This window comes from Diceros bicornis, chromosome 22 (assembly GCF_020826845.1).
Source record: "Diceros bicornis minor isolate mBicDic1 chromosome 22, mDicBic1.mat.cur, whole genome shotgun sequence".
Classification (NCBI taxonomy): Eukaryota; Metazoa; Chordata; class Mammalia; order Perissodactyla; family Rhinocerotidae; genus Diceros; species Diceros bicornis.
This window is the reverse complement of record NC_080761.1, coordinates 43,359,786-43,379,839: the sequence shown is the minus strand read 5'-3', so window position 1 is coordinate 43,379,839 and position 20,054 is coordinate 43,359,786. Positions and strand designations below refer to the sequence as shown.

The 20,054-nt window shown below is 40.6% G+C and overlaps 2 protein-coding genes across 2 annotated transcripts; both read left to right on the top strand.

Moving 5' to 3' along the window:
- The first annotated feature begins 7,302 nt into the window (after nucleotides 1-7,302).
- Nucleotides 7,303-7,857, top strand: LOC131420108 (interferon beta-like). The gene has a single exon (XM_058565888.1). It carries the CDS (start codon nucleotides 7,303-7,305, stop codon nucleotides 7,855-7,857), a length of 555 nt encoding a protein of 184 aa, XP_058421871.1.
- Nucleotides 7,858-12,070: 4,213 nt separating this feature from the next.
- LOC131420116 (interferon alpha-1-like) lies at nucleotides 12,071-12,607 on the top strand. The gene has a single exon (XM_058565897.1). It carries the CDS (start codon nucleotides 12,086-12,088, stop codon nucleotides 12,605-12,607), a length of 522 nt encoding a protein of 173 aa, XP_058421880.1. The 5' UTR covers nucleotides 12,071-12,085.
- The last annotated feature ends 7,447 nt before the right edge of the window (nucleotides 12,608-20,054 follow it).

Here is a 20,054-nt window from a genome sequence, read left to right as displayed (position 1 = left end):
GGGAGAGACAGGGTTATGTGAATTTTCCTGGTTTTGTGATATAACTCAGATAAATTAGGAGAAATGAAACGAAAGAGACGGTGTCTTACAAAAGAGGAAATTTTTAACCCATTCATATGTGGGCTTCTGCAGTGAATACCACCAGACCCTCAGGAGAAGGGGTAGAGGAGAAACTTCTTGAGGTGACAGGAAGAGACGTGTTAGGAAGCACCTCATGAAGACAAGAGCAAGAACTGGGAAGAGGACAAAGGGAAGAAACCAGAAACAAGAATCCTCTTTTTATTATTCTGCACCATCTCCTTTCTTGCAATTCCCCAGCCATGGCCTCTGTTTTCAAGCTCCGCAGTCATGAGAGCGTCTGGGCAGTACAAACGCTACCCTGTGCCCTTCAAGGACCTCCACAGGACACCTCCAGCTGATTTTTCCACTCTCAGTCCCCTTGACTCCTAACACTCAGCCTGTCCACGATTTGAAGTTCCTTCTATTTGCTCCTAGCAAACGTGTCCATGCTCCTGGTTCTGTTCGTGCTGGTCCCTGCACCAGGAGCTGTACTGGCCATTATGGTAGCCATTAACCTCATGCGGCCCGTTGAGCACTTGACTAGTCCCAAGAGTTGTACTATGAATGTAAAAATATGCATCACATTTTGAAGACGGTATGAAAAAGAAGAATTATCTCATTAATAATTTTATATTGATTGCATGTTGAAATGATAACATTTGGATGTATTATGTTAAATAACATATACTGTTAAAATTAACTTGACTTGTTTCTTTTTACTCTTTTAATGTGGCTACTAGAGAATTTTAAAATGTTTATGTGGCTTGCATTATATTTGTATTGGGCAGCGCTGATCTAGAATGCCCTCCACCGGGCCGGCCCTGTGGCTTGTCGGTTGGGTGCGCACGCTCCGCTGCTGGCAGCCTGGGTTCGATCCGGGCACGCACCGAGGCACGGCTTCTCCAGCCATGCTGAGGCCGCGTCCCACATACAACAACTAGAAGGATGTGCAGCTATGACATACAACTATCTACTGGGGCTTTGGGGGAAAAAAAAATAAATTATAGAATGCCCTCCACCATGTCACCTTCACCACAATCCCCTCTGCCTGTGGAGCTCACACAACTTCTTTAGGCACACTGCCCGCACTAATTGCATTGAGAGCCTCCTTATCCTCCGATCAGCTGTAATTCCTTTTTCCTTTGACAATCACAATCACCACCATGGTTGGCACCATGTATCTATCTGAAGGGCCTGGCCTGGTCTACTCCATATTCTAACTGTGGTATACAGGAAAAAGCACAGGTTTGAAGGCCATCCACCCACCTTATTAGCTGTGTGTATCTTGGGCACATTACTTAGCATCTCTGAACCTCAGTTTCCTCCTCTATAAAATGAAAAAGATAGTAACCCATCTTAAATGTTTACTATGAGGATTATTCAGAGATTGACAGTAAGTGCTCAATATACGGCAATTAATACTACTGTTATTACCACCACCGCTATTATTTTTATTCCGTTAGATTATGAACTCTCTCAGCATGGAGGATCAGAGGCCACTGGATATGGGGACGGCGAGGAGTCCCTCTGTCACACCTGGGGAGGTCAGCTCTACATGAGTGTGCAAGTCACCCCGGAGGGCCAGGCCCCCGTGACCAGACTCCTGGGACGACCTCCGTCCCCGAGTGCACTGGACCAGCTCTACTCTGACTGACCTCTGCGACTCCTTGCATTGGCCTTTGTGCTGTGAACCGTGGATCATTCAGGCTAATCCAAGGGTCCCTTTCAAAGAGAAACACCCCAAGGAATTACTCAATGACTGACTTTACTGGGCATCTGAAAGTGGAACAGCTGAGAGATGCCTTTGCTTTTTCCAAAACTCCTTGTGCAGAACCCATGAGATGGCTGAGGGTCTGTTCAGAGCTGGCGTGCAAAGGTCAAGAGGCCAGAGGGAATGAAACCCACGGAAGAAGGAGAATAACCAGAAAGGCTGGCCCTTATTCGTTCTTTTGTTTAGTGTAGATTAATGAAATGAACGACATAATGAAAGAACATAGAATTACATGAACACGTTCTATAATGAAAGAAGACGTTCGCTGCTGGAAAGTTGGAAAACCACACAAAGAAAAAAGAAAAAAATCACTCTTAGTTTTGTAGGTCAAACATAATCACTATTAAAATGTTGGTATATTTCCTTTTATTATTTTTCTCTATATATTTTTACATAGCTGCATCCTATGTATAATTTTATGCCCTGCTTTTGAATATAACTGGGTGCTTTTTATTTTCTAATAGTATATATTTATTATAGAAAAAATTTTAAATGTGAATAAAACAAAAGAAAGGTGAAAAATTTAGTAACACATTAAATTCTTTCAAACATATAAAGTGCACTAAATTACAAAAATGTCTAACAATCCTATCTCCAGGATGTCTTTTTATCATGGGGAAAAACCTCAGGCACAAACAGCTCTAAAGTTACAAAGTGATAAGGGAAAGAATTTTCCTCCTTGCTGCATCCTCACCCCTGTCAGCATTCTTTCCTAGGGTAACTACTCATAATAGATGAGCCAATGTGCCCAGAGAAAATAATTATATGCATGTATCAACATACATGTGTATATTTTTCTATTAACTTATAAAACAAATGATAATACCATATCCATTATTATGTGTATTGCTCTTTTCATTAAATATATCTGGGATATAGGTCCATATCAGCTGATCTTCCTTTCTGATGGCTATGTAGTATTCCATTTTGTCTGTACCACACTATTACTTAACCAATTCCCTGCTGATGGATATTTAGTCTTTTTTACTATAACAGTACTACAATGAACATTCATAAGTATTCATATAATATAAATTTATAATATGTGTACACACATATATACATACATATAGGCATATTTCAGCAGGAATATCCATAGGTAAATTCCTAGCAGTGGTATTGCAAATTAAAGGGACAATTCCATTGTTTGAAATGTTAATTTTTGAAATATATTGCCAATTTGCGCGTGGTCTTTCCCTGCGAGCTAGTTTGGGCTCTCCCACAGCGTGGCAGGTGCAGGGCAATTGGACCACTACATGGTGGCAGACAGCTTCGAGGGCAAGATTTCCAGCTAACAGGGTAGACGCTGCATTATCTTTGTTGACTCAGCCTCAGAAATTACACAACATGGCTTCTACTGCAGAATTCTGCCCCGATTCAAGAGGAGGGACGCAGACCCCAGCTCTTGATGGGTAGAGAGTCAGAGCCACACTGCAGATTATCACGTGGGATGGGGGATATTGTTCTGGCCATTTTTGAAAAAACAGTCTTCGACCCTCTCTAAAAAGCTTGCATAAATTTATACTTCCACTGAGTGTATATTAGAATACCATTTCTCCACGCCCTTTGCAAATCTTTTAGTGAAAAGTGGTTACCTTGTTACTAGTTTCATTTACATTTCTTAGTAACATTGAGCAGATTTTCATATCTTCATTGGCCCTTATACTTCTTTTCCTGGTGTCTGGCTATTTTAAAGTTTTCTATTAATTTTAGGGGCTGTTTCTGCATGAAGAAAACTATCCCTTCCTCGTGGTGTGCTGACTGTTTCTGATACAGCTCTTCCTCTTTGACTTTATTTATGTTTTTGCCACACTGAAATTTATAACTTGGTTTTAGTCATATTTATCAATATTTTCTATTATATTTCCAGGGTTTTGTGTCTTGTTGAGAAAAGTCTTCTTTTCTCCAATATTATTTTTAAAATACCCAAGATTTCTTCAAGATTTTGGTCACTTTACCTTACAACCTGCTCCATATAATGTGATATGGACTATATAATATTGAACCTTCCTCAGTTTCCTGAAAATAACCACCCTTGATCAATACATACCATTTTTTTGTACTGTTGGATTCTAGTTACTAATATTTTTTCTCAGATTAAAGCTTTTCTCCACTGCCACATTTCCCCAAAACTTCTCATTTCTTGTGACTATACCTTATTCGGCAAAATTTAGAGATTTTTCTTTTATTTCTAATTATTTCTTACATAGATTACTTCATTTCTGAATTTGTCTAATTCTGATTTATGTTGTTTTATATCATTTCTTAATATTTTTAAACTCATTTGGGAAAACTATCTTAAAATTTTGGTCTGTATTGTGTTGAATGCATTCCTGGTATATTTTCATTATCTGTAGAGATATTATTCTGCTCCTTACTCGCCTTTTTCTAATAATAACTTTGTACGAGACTTAACCCTAATACTATGCTGATGTTTGATTTTATAGGAGCTTATTTTGCTGACTTCTAGAAGTAGTCAATGGTTATTCTAACTTCACGGAGCTCCCTCTTCTGTTGCTTTGGTGAAGTGTGCAAAAACGTGGTAGCTTGCTTTCTGAGTTGTCCACCCCACACTGCTCTGGCCTTCTTTCCTTGTTTCTGTTGTTTCTATCCTGCTCAAATTTGAGTCTCCTTCTAGCAGTTTCTCCCCAGTGTAGGGCCCTTTCCCAAAAGGGAGCGGTGCCTGGTGGGTGTGAAAATTGCTCATATCCTAGACTATTTCAGTGCCTTTCAGAACTTACTGAGGCCCCTCACACTCACCAGCTATTGCTCTGGGCAAAATCCCTTCCAGCTTCAGCTGCTGTTCTCCAGCTAGCCTGGATGGCTGTCCAGTAAACACCTCTCGGCTGTGCTGGGGTTCTCAGGTCCGTTGCTTTCCTCTGCTTTCTCCCACACGGACGATACTACCAGGCAGGTCTTGTGGCAATGGGTGGTTTGTCCCCATCTATTTGCATTTTGTGGTTCTGTCACCCAGTTTTTATGTTAGATGGGGTTTTGGTTTTTTCTAGTTGCAGTGTCTGTTTTGGTGTAGGGACTCAGGGAAATGCAAAACTACACTGCCACCACTGCCGCCTTCCCAGAATCTCGTCCCCGTATTCGTGGATTGTTTGCTGCGTCTTCTCAACTCTCAATACTCTTCACTCGTGTGAATGAACAGCGCTGCTCTCTTTCCCACTCCCCCAGTCTAGAAGGAAAGATAAATTGCTTCCTCTCCACCCCATGTAGGAGGCATTGTATCAGTGCAGTTCAAGCACGAGTAGTTTGTTAGGACACCTCAGATGTCACCAACAGATAGGCCCTTCTGGGGAGAGCTGATTACATACAGCCAGTGAAGAAGAAGGACTAGGAAAGGAGGGACATTTGGGAGAAAGGTTGAGCATATTGTAAAGATCAGAAGACAGGAAATCTATTGATGAGGGGAAACCTGGAGTTCAGCGTTGCTCCAGTTTCATAAATCCACATTTACCCAGACACTCCCAGCCTCTGCTTCGATTTGGTACAATGGAAGTAATGTCCTTCAACATGAAGCATATATTGAAATCATCATAACCCATAGAACCAAGAGAACTGATGCAGTTATCTGTAAAATGATGGAGAATTTCCTCAAGCATTTGAATCTGGTATTGTCAGGAAATGAGAGATTTCACATAAATAAGTTAATCCTTCTCCACCACTATCCTCCTGGTCTAACATATGGGTAAGTCCCCTAACTGTTCTGCCTGCGGCCATCTGCCTTCCCTCCATTACTTATTGCTTACTGTAGAGAGAGTATTTTTTTTCCAAAACCTAATCAAGTTACTCCACCCTGCATAAACCCTTTCATGGCCTCTACTGCTGTTAGGATAAAGAAAAACTTCTTCATGTGGCCTCACAATCCCTGCACTCTCTGGCTCCCACCTGCCCTCTGGCCTCATCTCAGACCACTCTCTGACAACTCTCTGACTTCAAGGTCGCAATGGCCTTCGGTCCTGTCCTCTACCCTTACCATGCATCCTCCCACCACAGGGTATTTGTACATGCACTCCCATCTCACCTGCCTTCTGATTCCAGCTCCAGTGTCACTACCTGAGGGCAGTCTTCTCTGACCTCTGCTGCCACATTGTGTCCCTGTAGCACAGGAACGCACAGAACCATGAATGTCTTCTCTGTACCATTGCATTTTACTTTTGTGTATTTCTTTGATTAATGCTCTTCTCTCCTACTCAACTGTGGGATCCATGAGAGCGAGGATTACAATCTGTAGAAGGTCATGCTATAGTTCCTTGCACACAGTGGGGATTCAGTAAATTCATGTTGAAAGATATTGCAAGGTTTTCTGAAAACTAAAAATAATTACTGTAAATATCATCGTTATTCTAACTTATTTTTGTATTGAAATCTTTAAAAATGTATGACTCGTCTCCTCACCTATATAAACAGGATGTAAAAATCATAATTTTACTTTTTACTGAGTCTTCTCTTATGAAAATGGGTTACTACACTCGCACAAAAAATGACCTCAGAACTATTGAGATAGGACCATTTGTGTCAACAGTAACATCCCCTGATTGCTGGATTTCTTTTTCTCTCATTTTCCTTCTAGACCCCCTTCTAATATGTGGTATCTATTTGCATGGGAATGGAAAATCAGACATTTTGATTTGCTAGAAATGTGTACACAATAAGAATACATTGGCCCTCAATAATGGTCACACAGGCCTCCTATAAAGGGAACCATGAGCTTTAGTGCATGGCCTGTGTAACACCCATTTTGTCTGCTTACAGATATTGCTTAATCCCTAGTTTTCAGTTATCATCTAGATAGTTGAGATTGCCAGATAAGGCAACAAATAAGGCTGATAAAGCTATTTGATGTCTTGCTGTGTATGGTTAAGGCCCTACAAAAAAAATTCAGGTCAACTTAGTTGAACATTATTGTCTTTTAGATACAGAAAAGTAGGTGTCTTTTTTAAAATCACAAACTGCATATATTTATTGTTTTGTCATAGTGTAATTGGGAATTAAATCTAATTCTTATGAAAAACAAAATTCTCATACAAAAACACCGCCCCCACCCCAAAATCTCATAATACTAAAACAGAAAAATAACAAATGCTTTGCCAAATGAAAGAACCCTGTAATAGTAGAGTTCTAAATGATTTGGCTTGCTCATTCCTTTGGTATTGAACAATTCACTGAAACTTTACAAAACATTAGAAATCCTCAGACTTTGTTTATCTTTTCCCCTAATATATATAAAATAAAAGAGGAGCTTAAAGAAAAAGACTTTTAGAGACTACTAATGATTTCAATGACATAGGAAAACAGAAAGGGAGAACTGAAAGTGGGAAATTCCTCTGAACTAGAAAGAGTGGAGGACCATCCCGTATAAATAGCCCACACTCATGGAGGAAGGACACTCGTCCTCAAGCTCTTGAAGCCTCTACTCCAGCATCGAGGTGGTAGAAGGCAACGCTGTTCCTGTTTTCATCATGACCAACAGGTGTATCCTCCAGATGGCTCTCCTGCTGTGTTTCTGCACCGTGGCTCTTTCCAGGAACTACAACTTGCTTCGGTCCCAGCTAAGCAGCAGCAATTCGGCATGTCAGAATCTCCTGCGGCAGTTGAATGGGACCTATTGCCGCGAGGACAGAATGAACTTCGAGGTCCCCGAGGAGATTGAGCAACCACAGCAGTTGCAGAAGGAGGACGCCGTGTTGGTCATCTATGAGATGCTCCGGCAGACCTTAGGTATTTTCAGAAGAAATTTCGCTAGCACTGGCTGGAATGAGACCGTTGTCGAGAGGCTCCATGTGGAAGTCCACCTGCAGATGGACCGTCTGGAGACAAACGTGGATGAAATAACGGAGAAGGAAAACTTCGCCTGGGAAAACACGCCCGTTCCACACGTGAGGAAATATTACGCACGGATCGTGCAGTACCTGAAGGCCAAGAAGTACAGCCGCTGTGCCTGGACAACAGTCCAAGCGGAAATCCTCAGGAACTTTTCCTTCCTTACCGGACTCCTAGATTACCTCCAAAACTGAAGATCTCCCGGCCTGTGCCTCTGAGAACGGACAATGCTGACGGTGATTTCAGGCGTTCTTCCACCAGCATAGGCGCTTTCAGTGACTGACAGCTAATGCACTGCGTTTGAAAGGACAGTTAAAGACTTGAGAATTTTTTACTAACTTATGAATTAAGTTATTTATTTATTTATTTATTTAAACCTTTACCTTGGAAAATAAATTATTTCTGAAACAAAAGTCAACATGCCTTTTTATTTCAACTTGATTTATATAACCACCCATGTTAAAAATTGCAGAGTATCTATTAGATGTTCTTTGTAAAATGTGCCTGCAAACTAGTATAGTTTCTGGCCCCTGCCTTCAGGGAATTTAAAATCCAAGGAAGCCACGTGGAATATACAAGGTAAGACATGATAAGGGGACCTGAACCTTATAGGAGAATAAATGCCGACTGAGTCACATTAAATTGGAAGAGACAGGCAGGAGGCTCTGGAACTAGAACGACGGGTTCCTGCTGCTTGTACTCTGTGCCCTGCGCTCTCTGGCCCTAAAGTTAGAATTTGACTGGCTATCAGGGTAACCAGAGGAATATTTCAGCTCTTGTGTTTGCCTAAGCTCATCCCTATTATCTCCAGGATGCTCTGCCTCCCCCTCTCACCCCCAGACCCCACAGGATTTTAAAATGTTTATGTGCCCGCCAAGCCTAAGGGTGAGAAGTCCCAGGCACTTGTGTGACACTGTTAAGTAGCAGTCCCTTTATGGTACTCTTCATGGGACAGCCAAGATGTATAGGTGTCTTAGGGGAGCTGGCATTTCTGTCTCCTTCCAGGGCACAGGAACCACAAGGAGAAAGAACTCTGCTTTATACCCCCGCCATGTGTCTAGGTTTTCTCCCTTGCCTTGTATTCTGAGCGTGTGATGATTAGAATGAACCCTAAATCCAATAACATCATGCTGACTGGATAAACTACTAAAACTTATTATATTTTGCAACATACATTTTTTGGAAAGAAAACTTGTCTACTATGCAAATCCCTATGCTCATTTTAGAACTTAGATCATTTACTTGTGCAATGATATAAACAGTATAATTGAATCATGAAAAATAATGAATAATAAAATATACTTGGCTATTTAAAAAAAATCAATCTATTCCATAATCTCTATCCTCATATAGACAGGCTGACTTTTTACCAGTGTCATCTAAAGATTATCAGATCATTTGAAGCCTAGGTTTCCGAGGGATGGAAAATTATGTCACAAATATTTACAGTTCACGTGCATTCTGGGGATTTTGTCCATACTAGACAAGGGCAAGACAGCTGCAGGATTGATAATTTGAGGGACATAGGCAACTTCCCACCTCAAAAGTAATGTGGTAAATTGTGTGGTTGCTGTGAGCTGTGTGAATCAGGGAGAGTGTGAGTTTAGCTGTGAGGCTCTGTGTAAGACACCAGGCTAGTTGTCTTCTATTATCACAAAGCAGAGGGCAAATTAGAGATGAGGTCATACTTGTGAGTTTAATACAGTGCTAGGCAAAGGCTGAAAATCGTGCTGCCCTTGCAGGTTAAATACCTGGAACCATATGCACCTTAAAGGAAATAGAATCCTAGTGGTTTCAGCAATGAACTCGATAGGCGTTATTGACACTAAGAGTAGAGTGGGAAATATTATCCATGTCTTATAATCCTAGCGAATGTGGCCATGATTAGGCAAAATAGCTTGGACAGTCATGAACACTTTCCAGTAGGAAGAAGAAATCTAAGAAACTGCTTTCATAAAAATTATTTATTGAGTGATTACACTAGACCTGGTGCCAAGGATAACATGGTGAATAAGACAGAGTCCAGTTACAATGAGCTGATTTGCCGAAGATGGTCTCTTCCCTACTTTCTTAGTCCGATTCGGGCTGCTATAACAAATACCACGGACTGGGTAGCTTAAACAAACAGAAGTTTATTGATTACAGTACTGGAGGCTGGAAGTCCAAGATCACAGCTCCAGCATCTTCGGGTGAGGGCCCACTTCTGGATGCAGACTCTTCCTTGCGTCCTCACAAGCTGGAAGGATCTGGGATCTCTCTGGAGCCTTTTTTATAAGGGCAGTAATTCCATTCCTGAGGGCTGGGCTGTTATGACCTAAGCACCTCCCAAACGCCCCACCTCCCTATACCATCACATCAGGCATTAGGATTTCAAGACATGAATTTGGGAGGAAACCAACATTCAGACTACAGCATCTATCATTTAAAGAGTAGGAACTACAGGCCTGAGGGAACTTTACTTCCTATGCCAAAAAAAAAAAAAAAAAGGAGTAAAGCAGAGTTCAGGATCAGAGCTGAAAGATAATTCTTCATGTGATAATAATGTTTATGCAGTTCTGAATTAAGGACAAATATGTTTTCCTTTTGTTTGAAAAGAATAGACTTGAAATGGAACCTCTGAAAATTCTTTGGGAAATTTGAGATTTAATGCAAAAAAGTACAAATAAAGATTCAAATTGATGATTTTTTTTTTTTTTTTTGGTGCGGAAGATCAGCCCTGAGCTAACATCCATACCAATCCTCTTCTATTTGTTGAAGAAGACTGGCCCTGGGCTAACATCTTGCCCATCTTCCCCCATTTTATATGGGACACCGCCACAGCATGGCCTGACAAGCAGCGCGTCCGTGGGCGCCCAGGATCCACACCCCAGGCAGCGGCAGCGGAGCGCGCGCACTTAACCGCTAGGTCGCGGGCTGGCCCCTGATGATGTTTTCTAAATCGCCTATTCTCATTGGGGATGATATTGCTACTAAGGGCATGAAAATTCGTTCTTAGAATTGTGAAAAATTTTAAATATTACAGTGCTTTGTGGCACACCAAAGCTCAACCCTGTCCAACAAAATCTTATTCCTTAGTTTATTTTTCTCATTGGGTTTTCTTGTGTATCGTATAAGAAGCATTGACATGGAGTTCATGGGAGATACACAAAATGTGTGCAAGAGCAGTGCTGTAAACACATGGCGAATGGATGGCTCACTGGAGGACGTTCCCTCCGTCATTTGCTTGCTCTCAAAGTCATAACATGAGAGGCGGCCTTCACTTACTTATGAGCTGCCATTGGCTTTCTGTGGATGCTGCTCGTGCTTAAACCTCGGCACTTCTGAGTGTGAGGTGGGGTTGAGAATTAAATGCAAATATTTTATATTTTATTATTCCATCTATAAAGTTAAACAACCATTAATAAATATGTTGATTACAGAAAAGAAAAAATATTGTCAGAGTATATAGCAGCTAGAGAAGTTGAAAATTATTTTCTGACATGAAGCAAGAGTAAAAGTTATGTACGTAAAAGTACATGTTAAGAAACGAGTTTGAATTTTCAATTGTTTTTAGCAGTTCTGAAAGATTTTTCAGTATATCATTATTGGTATTATGATGATGTATTCATGGAAAATTTTAATTTGAATATGTAATTTCATACATTGCTATTAATATAAGTAAATATACTACATTAAAAGCCCCTCTGAGGGCCGGCCCCGTGGCTTAGTGGTTAGGTGTGCGCGCTCCGCTGCTGGCGGCCCATGTTCGGATCCCGGGAGCGCACTGACGCACCGCTTGTCCGGCCATGCTGAGGCCACGTCCCACATACAGCAACTAGAAGGATGTGCAACTATGACGTACAACTATCTCCTGGGGCTTTGGGGGAACAAAATAAAAATAAATAAAATTATAAAAAACAAAACAAAACAAAACAAAAAGCCCCTCTGAAAACATAGTTATTAAGATAAATTAAATGTCAATAGCTTTCAAATTTAACTTTTATCTTAAAATTTTAGTTCATTCTTAACCTTGCATTGAATAGAAAGAGTAAAGTATGCACTTTCTTTTTCTGTGTATAAAGTAGAAATGTAGACAGAATACCTAAACAGATATACCATGTATCTGTGTTACTAAGTTTTCTTGAGGGGTTCAGTGCAGAAAAAACATAAAGAGACTTTGGGGGCAGGAGGCAATGAAGAAAAAGACAAATGGTTGAGAAACACTGCTCTAAACACATGTAGAAAGTGCATAAAGGAAAGCAAAAACAGAAGTAGAAAGTAAGGGAAACATTCAGAAAATGGAAACTCGGATATGCCCTATTTAAGACACATGCACAAAGGAAGGTCTTCAGACAACCCAGAGACCAAGAGTCACAGATCACCCACTTCAGCCAGGCCAGCAGCATCTGCAAGATCCCCAACGCCCTACCCTTTTCCTTCCTGATGTCCCTGGTGGTGCTCAGCTGCCACTCCATCTGCTCTCTGGGCTGTGACCTGCCTCACACCCACAGCCTGGGCAACATGAGGGTCTTGATGCTCCTGGAACAAATGAGGAGAATCTCCCCCTTCTCCTGCCTGAAGGACAGAAATGACTTTGGATTCCCCCAGGAGGTGTTTGATGGCAACCAGTTCCAGAAGGCTCAAGCCGTCTCTGTGGTCCATGAGATGATCCAGCAGATCTTCCACCTCTTCAGCACAGAGGGCTCATCTGCTGCCTGGCATGAGACCCTCCTGGACAAATTCTACACCAGACTTGATTGGCAGGTGACTGACCTGGAAGCCTGTCTGACTCAGGAGGTGGGGGTGGAAGAGACTCCCCTGATGAATGAGGACTCCATGCTGGCTGTGATGAGATACTTCCAGAGAATCACTCTGTATCTGCAAGAGAAGAAATACAGCCCTTGTGCCTGGGAGATTGTCAGAGCAGAAATCACCAGATCGTTCTCTACATCAACAAACTTGTAACAAAGATTAAGGAGTGAGAAATGACACCTGGTTCAACGTGGAAATGGTTCTCCCTGACTGATAATATCACACTTCCACATGTTCTGTCATGTCACAGACTCTCATCTCTGCTGTAATCATGACCTGAATTCAACCAAATTTGTTAAATGTTTTCAAGAGTATTAATGAATATTGTGTTTAACCCTGAGAACACTAGTGGCATAGAGATGACCATGCTGATCTATTTATTTATCTATTTAAATATTTATTTTATTATTTATAACATTTAAATTATTTTTGTTCATGTAATATTATGTGCCCCTTTACATTGTGGTTTAATATAACAAAATGTATTCTTTATATTTAGTCAAGTTATTATTGTTTTTTATTCATTCAATATTTAATATAGAAAATTTCTTGTATTTGTTTATTCTTTAAAAAGAAACACCACGTATGAATGATTAAAGAATGGATGGCACAATTAATTTACCCATCATTGTTATATTCAAGTTAGAAGTAAAAATAGACATCCTCTAAGCCAGGTTCTGAGTTGCCCTCAGGGTGTAGAGGTGAACGTAACAAATACAGTTCCTGCTTTCTTGTATGTTTGATTTTTGTAGGAAAAGTAACCCAAAACCAATAATCAGGTGACTGATAATTAAATATTAATTATTTTTAAAATTAATACTAATTAATATTTAGAAATTAATATCACTTACATTTAACGCTGTAATGAGAAGTAGGGAAAAGAATGGAATTCTCTCAGCAGAAGCTGGATCAAGCCATGTCAGGATATAAGAACAAAAACAGTAGATATTCTCTGTATTTTCCTGGTAGACATCTAAGTGCAAATGTCCACTGGATATTTCCATTTGCAATTTACCAGCAATTCCACAAACTGTAGAGCCTGGGAAGGGAAGTGGTCAGACGGGAAGAGAGTATAGAATGTGAAAAGGACTTAAAATTGATTGCTAGGATTGATTGCTTCAACCTTAAAAGGGAGAGAAGAGCCACAAAGGAAACAGGTGGAATGGCCGTATGTTAACAGGACGAGAGAGAACAGAGAGAAGACCATATTTAAAGACTCAAACTGCTTAAAAGACTCAATGTCTTCATGAAAAATGTGGATGGAAACTGCCCTCCACACTGGGAAAACAGATGGCATTGCTGACCTCAGGGAGAGCTGGTTTGGAGGAATTAATCACCAGAAACCCTACTGGAGTAGGAGGAAGGGTGAATAAGAGAAGTTAGTGACAATATACAGAAATGGGCTTGAGAGGTTTGTCTTCTGAAGCAGAGGAGAGAAATAGGGTGGGACCTAGAATAGAGGATTGTTTTTCCTCTGGATTATTTTCCCTTTTTTTGAAATATATTTGCTTTTGGATAGATTTCATAGATTTGATATATTGACAAATCATGTTAATATGTTTACTTGTTATTCACTTTAAATCATGACATATTTAATTACTTACAATGATAATTTATCATTACATCGATTAGCACTATGTTGAATGTCACTAAGCTGCTCTGTGGATTGAAACCCTCCACCAGATGGGGAAACAGCTCGAGCTGACCTTCGTGAGAGCTGATTTGGTGGAATTAATGAGCAGAAACCACAGTGGAGGAGTGGAAGGGTGATAGGAGAAGAGAGAACTCCCATTGTCATTTTTCTCACCTGGGGATTCACTTCATTTCTTTCATCATCTCAGACCTACATTTGTTTCCTTTTGTCTCAGTGCATCCAAATGCAAGGACAGCTTTCTAAGAAGGTTGAGTGGAGAAAGAAAAAAAAAAGGTGTATTGAAAATGATGGAAAATAACTCTACAGGCCCATTATGTTTCCATTTTTCTGCACTAGTTTGGTACTAACCTCAAGATGAAATAGAAAGTAATTCGAAAGCAGAAAGACAACTCTTCCCCAGAAAAATACTAAATTAAAATGATCAGACAATATTACAAAGATTGTGAAACTAGTGAGGCAAAGATGGCGAGTTTTCTGTAGCATCATACGCTGCCCTCACTGTCCTCCATCTTCACTGTGAGATGGAGAGTGATGAACCAAGAAGCTCTGGAGAAATGTACTGACTGAATAATCTAGGGATGGCTATTAATACTTCAGTGTAAGGTTCTGATGGGAGGTCAATATAAGTTTCTGATGTGAAGGTTGACGGAAAATCTGAGACTATTACTTGTTAATAAATATATCTTGAGTAATTATTATGAATTCTGGACTAATGGTACAATAGTGAACAAGATACAGACCTTTCTCCTAAGGAGGTTACTTGTCCAACAGGTCTAATGAATCCATTTCAAGGAGACAAATTCAGAAGGATGAGGCAGCTTGGCTGACATGTAAAATAAAGAGGGTAAAACAGAGCCCAGGAACAGATGAGAAATTTTGTTCTTAGCAAGAAGAAGAACAGTATTTCCATAAGTTTAACTTTAACAAAAAGACTTTCTCATTTGAAAAATTTGAACACTTATATTGAAACATCTGAAGTTTCTTGGGGCAAATTAAATGTAATTTGAGAAAAAGAGAGAATAATTTAAATGATTGATATCTTCTAATTTATTTAGAGCATACAAAGGAGAGAAAAAAAGATAAAAAGTGTACAGAAACGTCTCCAAAATGAAAACTACTGTGTTCTCTATTTAAGAAATAGGCATAGAAAGGTCTTCAAAGAAACTAGGGGTCAAGACTCAGATAGACACACAACTCAAAAGGCCACCAGCATCCCCAAGGTCCCCAAAGCCCACCCTTCTGATGGCCCTCCTGGTGGTTAGCTACATCACCATCTCATCTCTAGGCTGTGACCTGCCTCATTGCCATGAACTGGTTCACAGGAAGATCTGATGCTTCTGAGACAAATGAGCAGCATCTCCCCATTCTCCTGACTGAAGCACATCTCCTCTGGATGATGGTAGACGTAGCCAGTTCCAGAAGGCACAAGCCATCTTCTGCGCCATAAGGTGCTCCAGCTGATCTTCAACCTCTCCCACACAGAGGGCTCATCTGCTGCCTGGAACATGACCCTCCAGAGCAAACTCCACACTGAATCCATTGGAAGCTGGAAAACCTGGACACCGGTTTGGTGCAGGTGATGGGAGAGGAAAAATCTGCCCTGGGAACTGAGGGCCCTACAGTGGCTATGAAGAGGTACTTCCGGGGACTCCATCTCTACCTGAAAGAGAAGAAATAGGATGACTGTGCCTGGGAGATTGTCAAAGTGGAAATCATGAGATCCTTCTCTTCATCCAGAAACTTGCAATAAAAATGAAGAAGTAAGAGAAGGGACCTGAAAATAATTCTCTTTAACCAATACAGTTATTGAAATGATTCTGTTTACCTAATACATTAAGTCACATGCCCATGTGTTCAGTCATTTTAAAGACTTATTTCCGCTTTAGTCATAGAATGCATTGAATTAAATTGTTCAACGTTGTTGTTAAAATGTTTTTGTGAAAATGAATATCTCTAGGGCATCACTCCTTCAGGGAGAGCTATAGTGATGTTCTGTATATATTCATATATTGGGGGAACTTCTAGTTTCCCATTCAACATGCAACCAGCTTGGAAGTCATCATTCCCAACCTCACGCAAATAACACAAAAAATGCAGAATGACTTGAAAAACAACTCTTCTTAGATCCATCAAGAATTGAAATCCCAGGGCAAGCCACTGCCTTGATAACGGGAGAGAAAGGAGGATGCAGAGGATGACAGCTTACCTGGAGCAGAAGCCCACAGCTGGCTCTAGTATTAGTGGGAACACTTAACTGTAATTGAAGAATTGCTGGAGGCTCTGTGTGGATGAGCTTCAGAGTTGAAAACTCCAGGGGTCCAGAGTCTTTGGACCCCCACAATTTTGTGATTTTTGCCTTCAGGAGCCCTACTAGTTTTTCACGGGAAGATCAGAGAAAAATCTGTTTTTTTCCAGCAGAGGGAGGCAAAAAGTAATCATTTTGAAATACTTTGAGTGTTCTGTTCCTCTTAACAAAGGCCAGCCCTCAAGGGAAACTATTTTACCAGAGCCTAACCCATCTGGGGGAGGACAAATGCTTCACTCCAAACCCCTCTCGCTTTCCTGTCTCATCTAATAGAGCTTTAAAAAGCTGAGAAGCACTTGTGAAGGTCACAGCCCAGGGGCACAGGATCCCTGAAAGACTGAGACATAATCATAGGATTCTAGAACACTTCCCCTCGCCCATACCAACATCAGATCAATAGGGTTCCAGTATAATAACCAGAGATTTCAATGGAAAGAACTGCAAATGCCAGACTTTATTTAAGAAGAAATCTCTAGGGAAACTCAAAGACAACAGGGGAGAAAAAAGCAAGGCCGCAAGAGGAAATTTTAGCCTCTGACACCTACAGCTACAGCACATAGTGAACACAGTTCAACTCCTAGCTGGAGAAATGAAACACCTCACCCTAAAGGGCAATTTACCCCAGTTCCTTTTATCCAGGACATCATGTCCAGCTTTCAACAAAACTTACAAAGCATACTCAAAGATGAAACACTCAGTGTGAAGAGACAGATCGTGCATGAGAACTAGACTCAGATACAGCAGAGATTTTGGAATTATCAGACCAGGAATTTAAATATAATAATGGTTAATATGCTGAGGGCTCCAATGTATTCATTTATTCTTTCATCTACTTTATCTATGTCATACTATGTGTGGTATTTAAACTAGTTTTCTTCATATAATAATCATGTTCACCTAATAATATATTCAAGTATCATGAAAAATGTTCACCTTTATCTTTTATCAAATTATTTTCTTGTTAATTTATAAACTTCTTCCCCAGCAGACATCTTGGATTTGTTTATTCTTAAAAAGAGAAATAGCCTAAATTTCCAACCCATATTAAAAACTAAATGATGAATTCAACTCACTTATTTGTTTTCCCCAGTCACTTATAGTTTAAAACTGCCTATTTCTGTCAGTTTATGTGATAGTTCTGAGAATACAGAGGTGTGAAAGCAAATGCAAAACCTATTCTCTTGGAGCATTCAATTTGGAAGAGAAAGAGATATAAGAGCAGCAACATGTTTAGTGAATTTCGATTACATTTCACGTTACAGTGAGAGGTAGAGGACAAGGGATTCTGTCACCAGAAGCTCGAATGAGGGATGTCTTGCAGGGGGAAAGCAGACGTTCTCTATAAAGTCCTCGAGAAACATCTCAAAACAGGCGTCCCATTGGGAGAAGCATCTGTGAATGTAGACTCTCCAACAATGTACATCCTGGAGATATGAATTTGAAATTTTTTGCTTCATATTTGGAAAGCAGGGAATGCTAATGTATGTTGTTACTTATGACAAGAGTGTAGAACGAGAAGATGACGTAAGGCTGATAAAAACTTTCAACTTTTAAGGCTGAGAAAGAGGAGAGCCTGCAAAGTGAACAGAGACGGAGCAGCCAGCGCAGTTAGGAGAAAACCAGGAGGAAGGATCTCCAGAAAGCAGTGAAGAAGAAAACAGAGAGTTTGAGGTTTCACAGGATGAAACTTAAGTAGTTATTTACCACATGTGATATGAGATTCTGCATTGAACCTAGATTCTGCCAGGACATATGTGTGATCCCGGGCAATTCACTCAACTTCCCTGACCTTCAGTTTTCTCAAATATAAAGGTGGAAATATTCCTAGAGTTGTTGTGAGTATTAAACAAACCAGAACATTTCAAAGCACTTAGCAGAGTATCTTCCACTGGGTGAGGGCTTAACAGATGGTGGCTAATTTCTTCTTTTTTCATGTAGAGCTATATGAGAATAGTGAACTCTCCTACCTCTCTCTCTGTAACTTGTCGCAAAACACTGACAGTCTAAAAAACAGAACTGGGAAAAAGTAGTGCATTAATTGTATTTAATTATATACACAATAATAAATATATATATAAATATGTACATATATACCATAAAATACACATACATGCCATAATATATACTATACAGCTATAAAGAGATACAGTATTACATACGTTTATATAGTACTCATTTGCTGATCCTGGTATCTGGCACACTTCCCCCTTCCTCTCTGCTTTCCTGGATCCCATTCTTTCACTCCCGTATCACCATCATTCCCTTCCTTCCAGTGTACAAACCTCCGGCGTGCTCTCCTCATTAGGCTGTTCTGCCTATTCACACAGCTGCTCTCTTTTCCATTATGGTTTCTGGCTGTCAATTTCCCCTTAAGAGTACAAAGTCACAAATTGAAGAAAAGTTGAGTGAAAGTTCTAGGTTTTTCTGAAACTCTCAATTGAGAGGCATTTTTTTTTCTTTTCTTTTCTCCTTGTGTATATTTTGAAAATGAGAGGATATCTCTGTTGCAATGATGTAACAGTAGCTGTAACACAAAGGAAACAGAAAGTTGGATCCATTTTGCTTTGTGGAATATTAAAATATTTATAAAGGAAGAGTGCCCACTGCTGGACAAAAGGGATAAAGACAGAGACCAAGTCCGGAGACCTGGCTTCTGTTCTACGCAGAATTCTATCCTCTCGGAGCATTTTCTTCAGAATTAAAAAAGGCTCTCTCTTGGAAAGAATCAAACCTAATACTGGAAGAAGCTCATTTCCTGAGCTTCTGTATATTTTTTTCAAATAGCCTTTGCTTTTTAGAGGAGTTTTAGGTTACAGCAAAAGTGAAAGCAGAAGGTGTAAAAGCAGAAAGCAGAAGGAGATTCCCCACACACTCCCTGCCCTGGCATATGCATAGTCTGCCCATTATCAGCATCTCCCATCAGATGCAACTGATGTTACAAATGTTGAGCCAACATTCACACATCATCACCACCCAGAGTCCACAGTTTATGTTTAGGTTCACTCTTGGTGCTGTATCTCCTATGGGTTTGGAGGAATGTATAGTGATACATCCACCATTACAGTATCTCTACCCTAAAACCCTCTGTGGTCCACCTATTCCTCACCCAACCCCTGAGAACCACTGATCTTTTGCTGCCCCCATAGATCTGCCATATCCAGACCATCATACAGTCGGAATCACACAGCAGGCAGCCTTTTCAGATTGGCTTCTCTCACTCAGTAATATGCATGTAAGTGTCCTTCATGTCTTTTATATTCCATGGGCAAAAACTGTATGATTGGGCTCCCTATTCCCACCTTATCCTGAAAAATCTCTGTAGCCAAAGCATGTTCATATCCAGAAGTTATTCATTTGTTACTTATTCCAAAATATTGGAGAACGAGGGGAAGGAGGGATGTAGGGGTGGTGTTGGCAGAGCTGGCATGGACGGGCTATAATCACCCGCCTGTCCAGCACAGGCAGGTGCCTGGGCAGCGCGACTGGAGAAGGGGCACAGGCATCCATGGTCCCCGCCCTGGATCCCTTGGCGCAGTGACAAGATGTCACAGTGCAGCACCAGCTGGGGACCGCTGGGTTCTGTAAGCACAGGGAGTGAGTGTGAACCGGGCCCCGCCATCCCCCTCTCTGTCCGCCCAGAC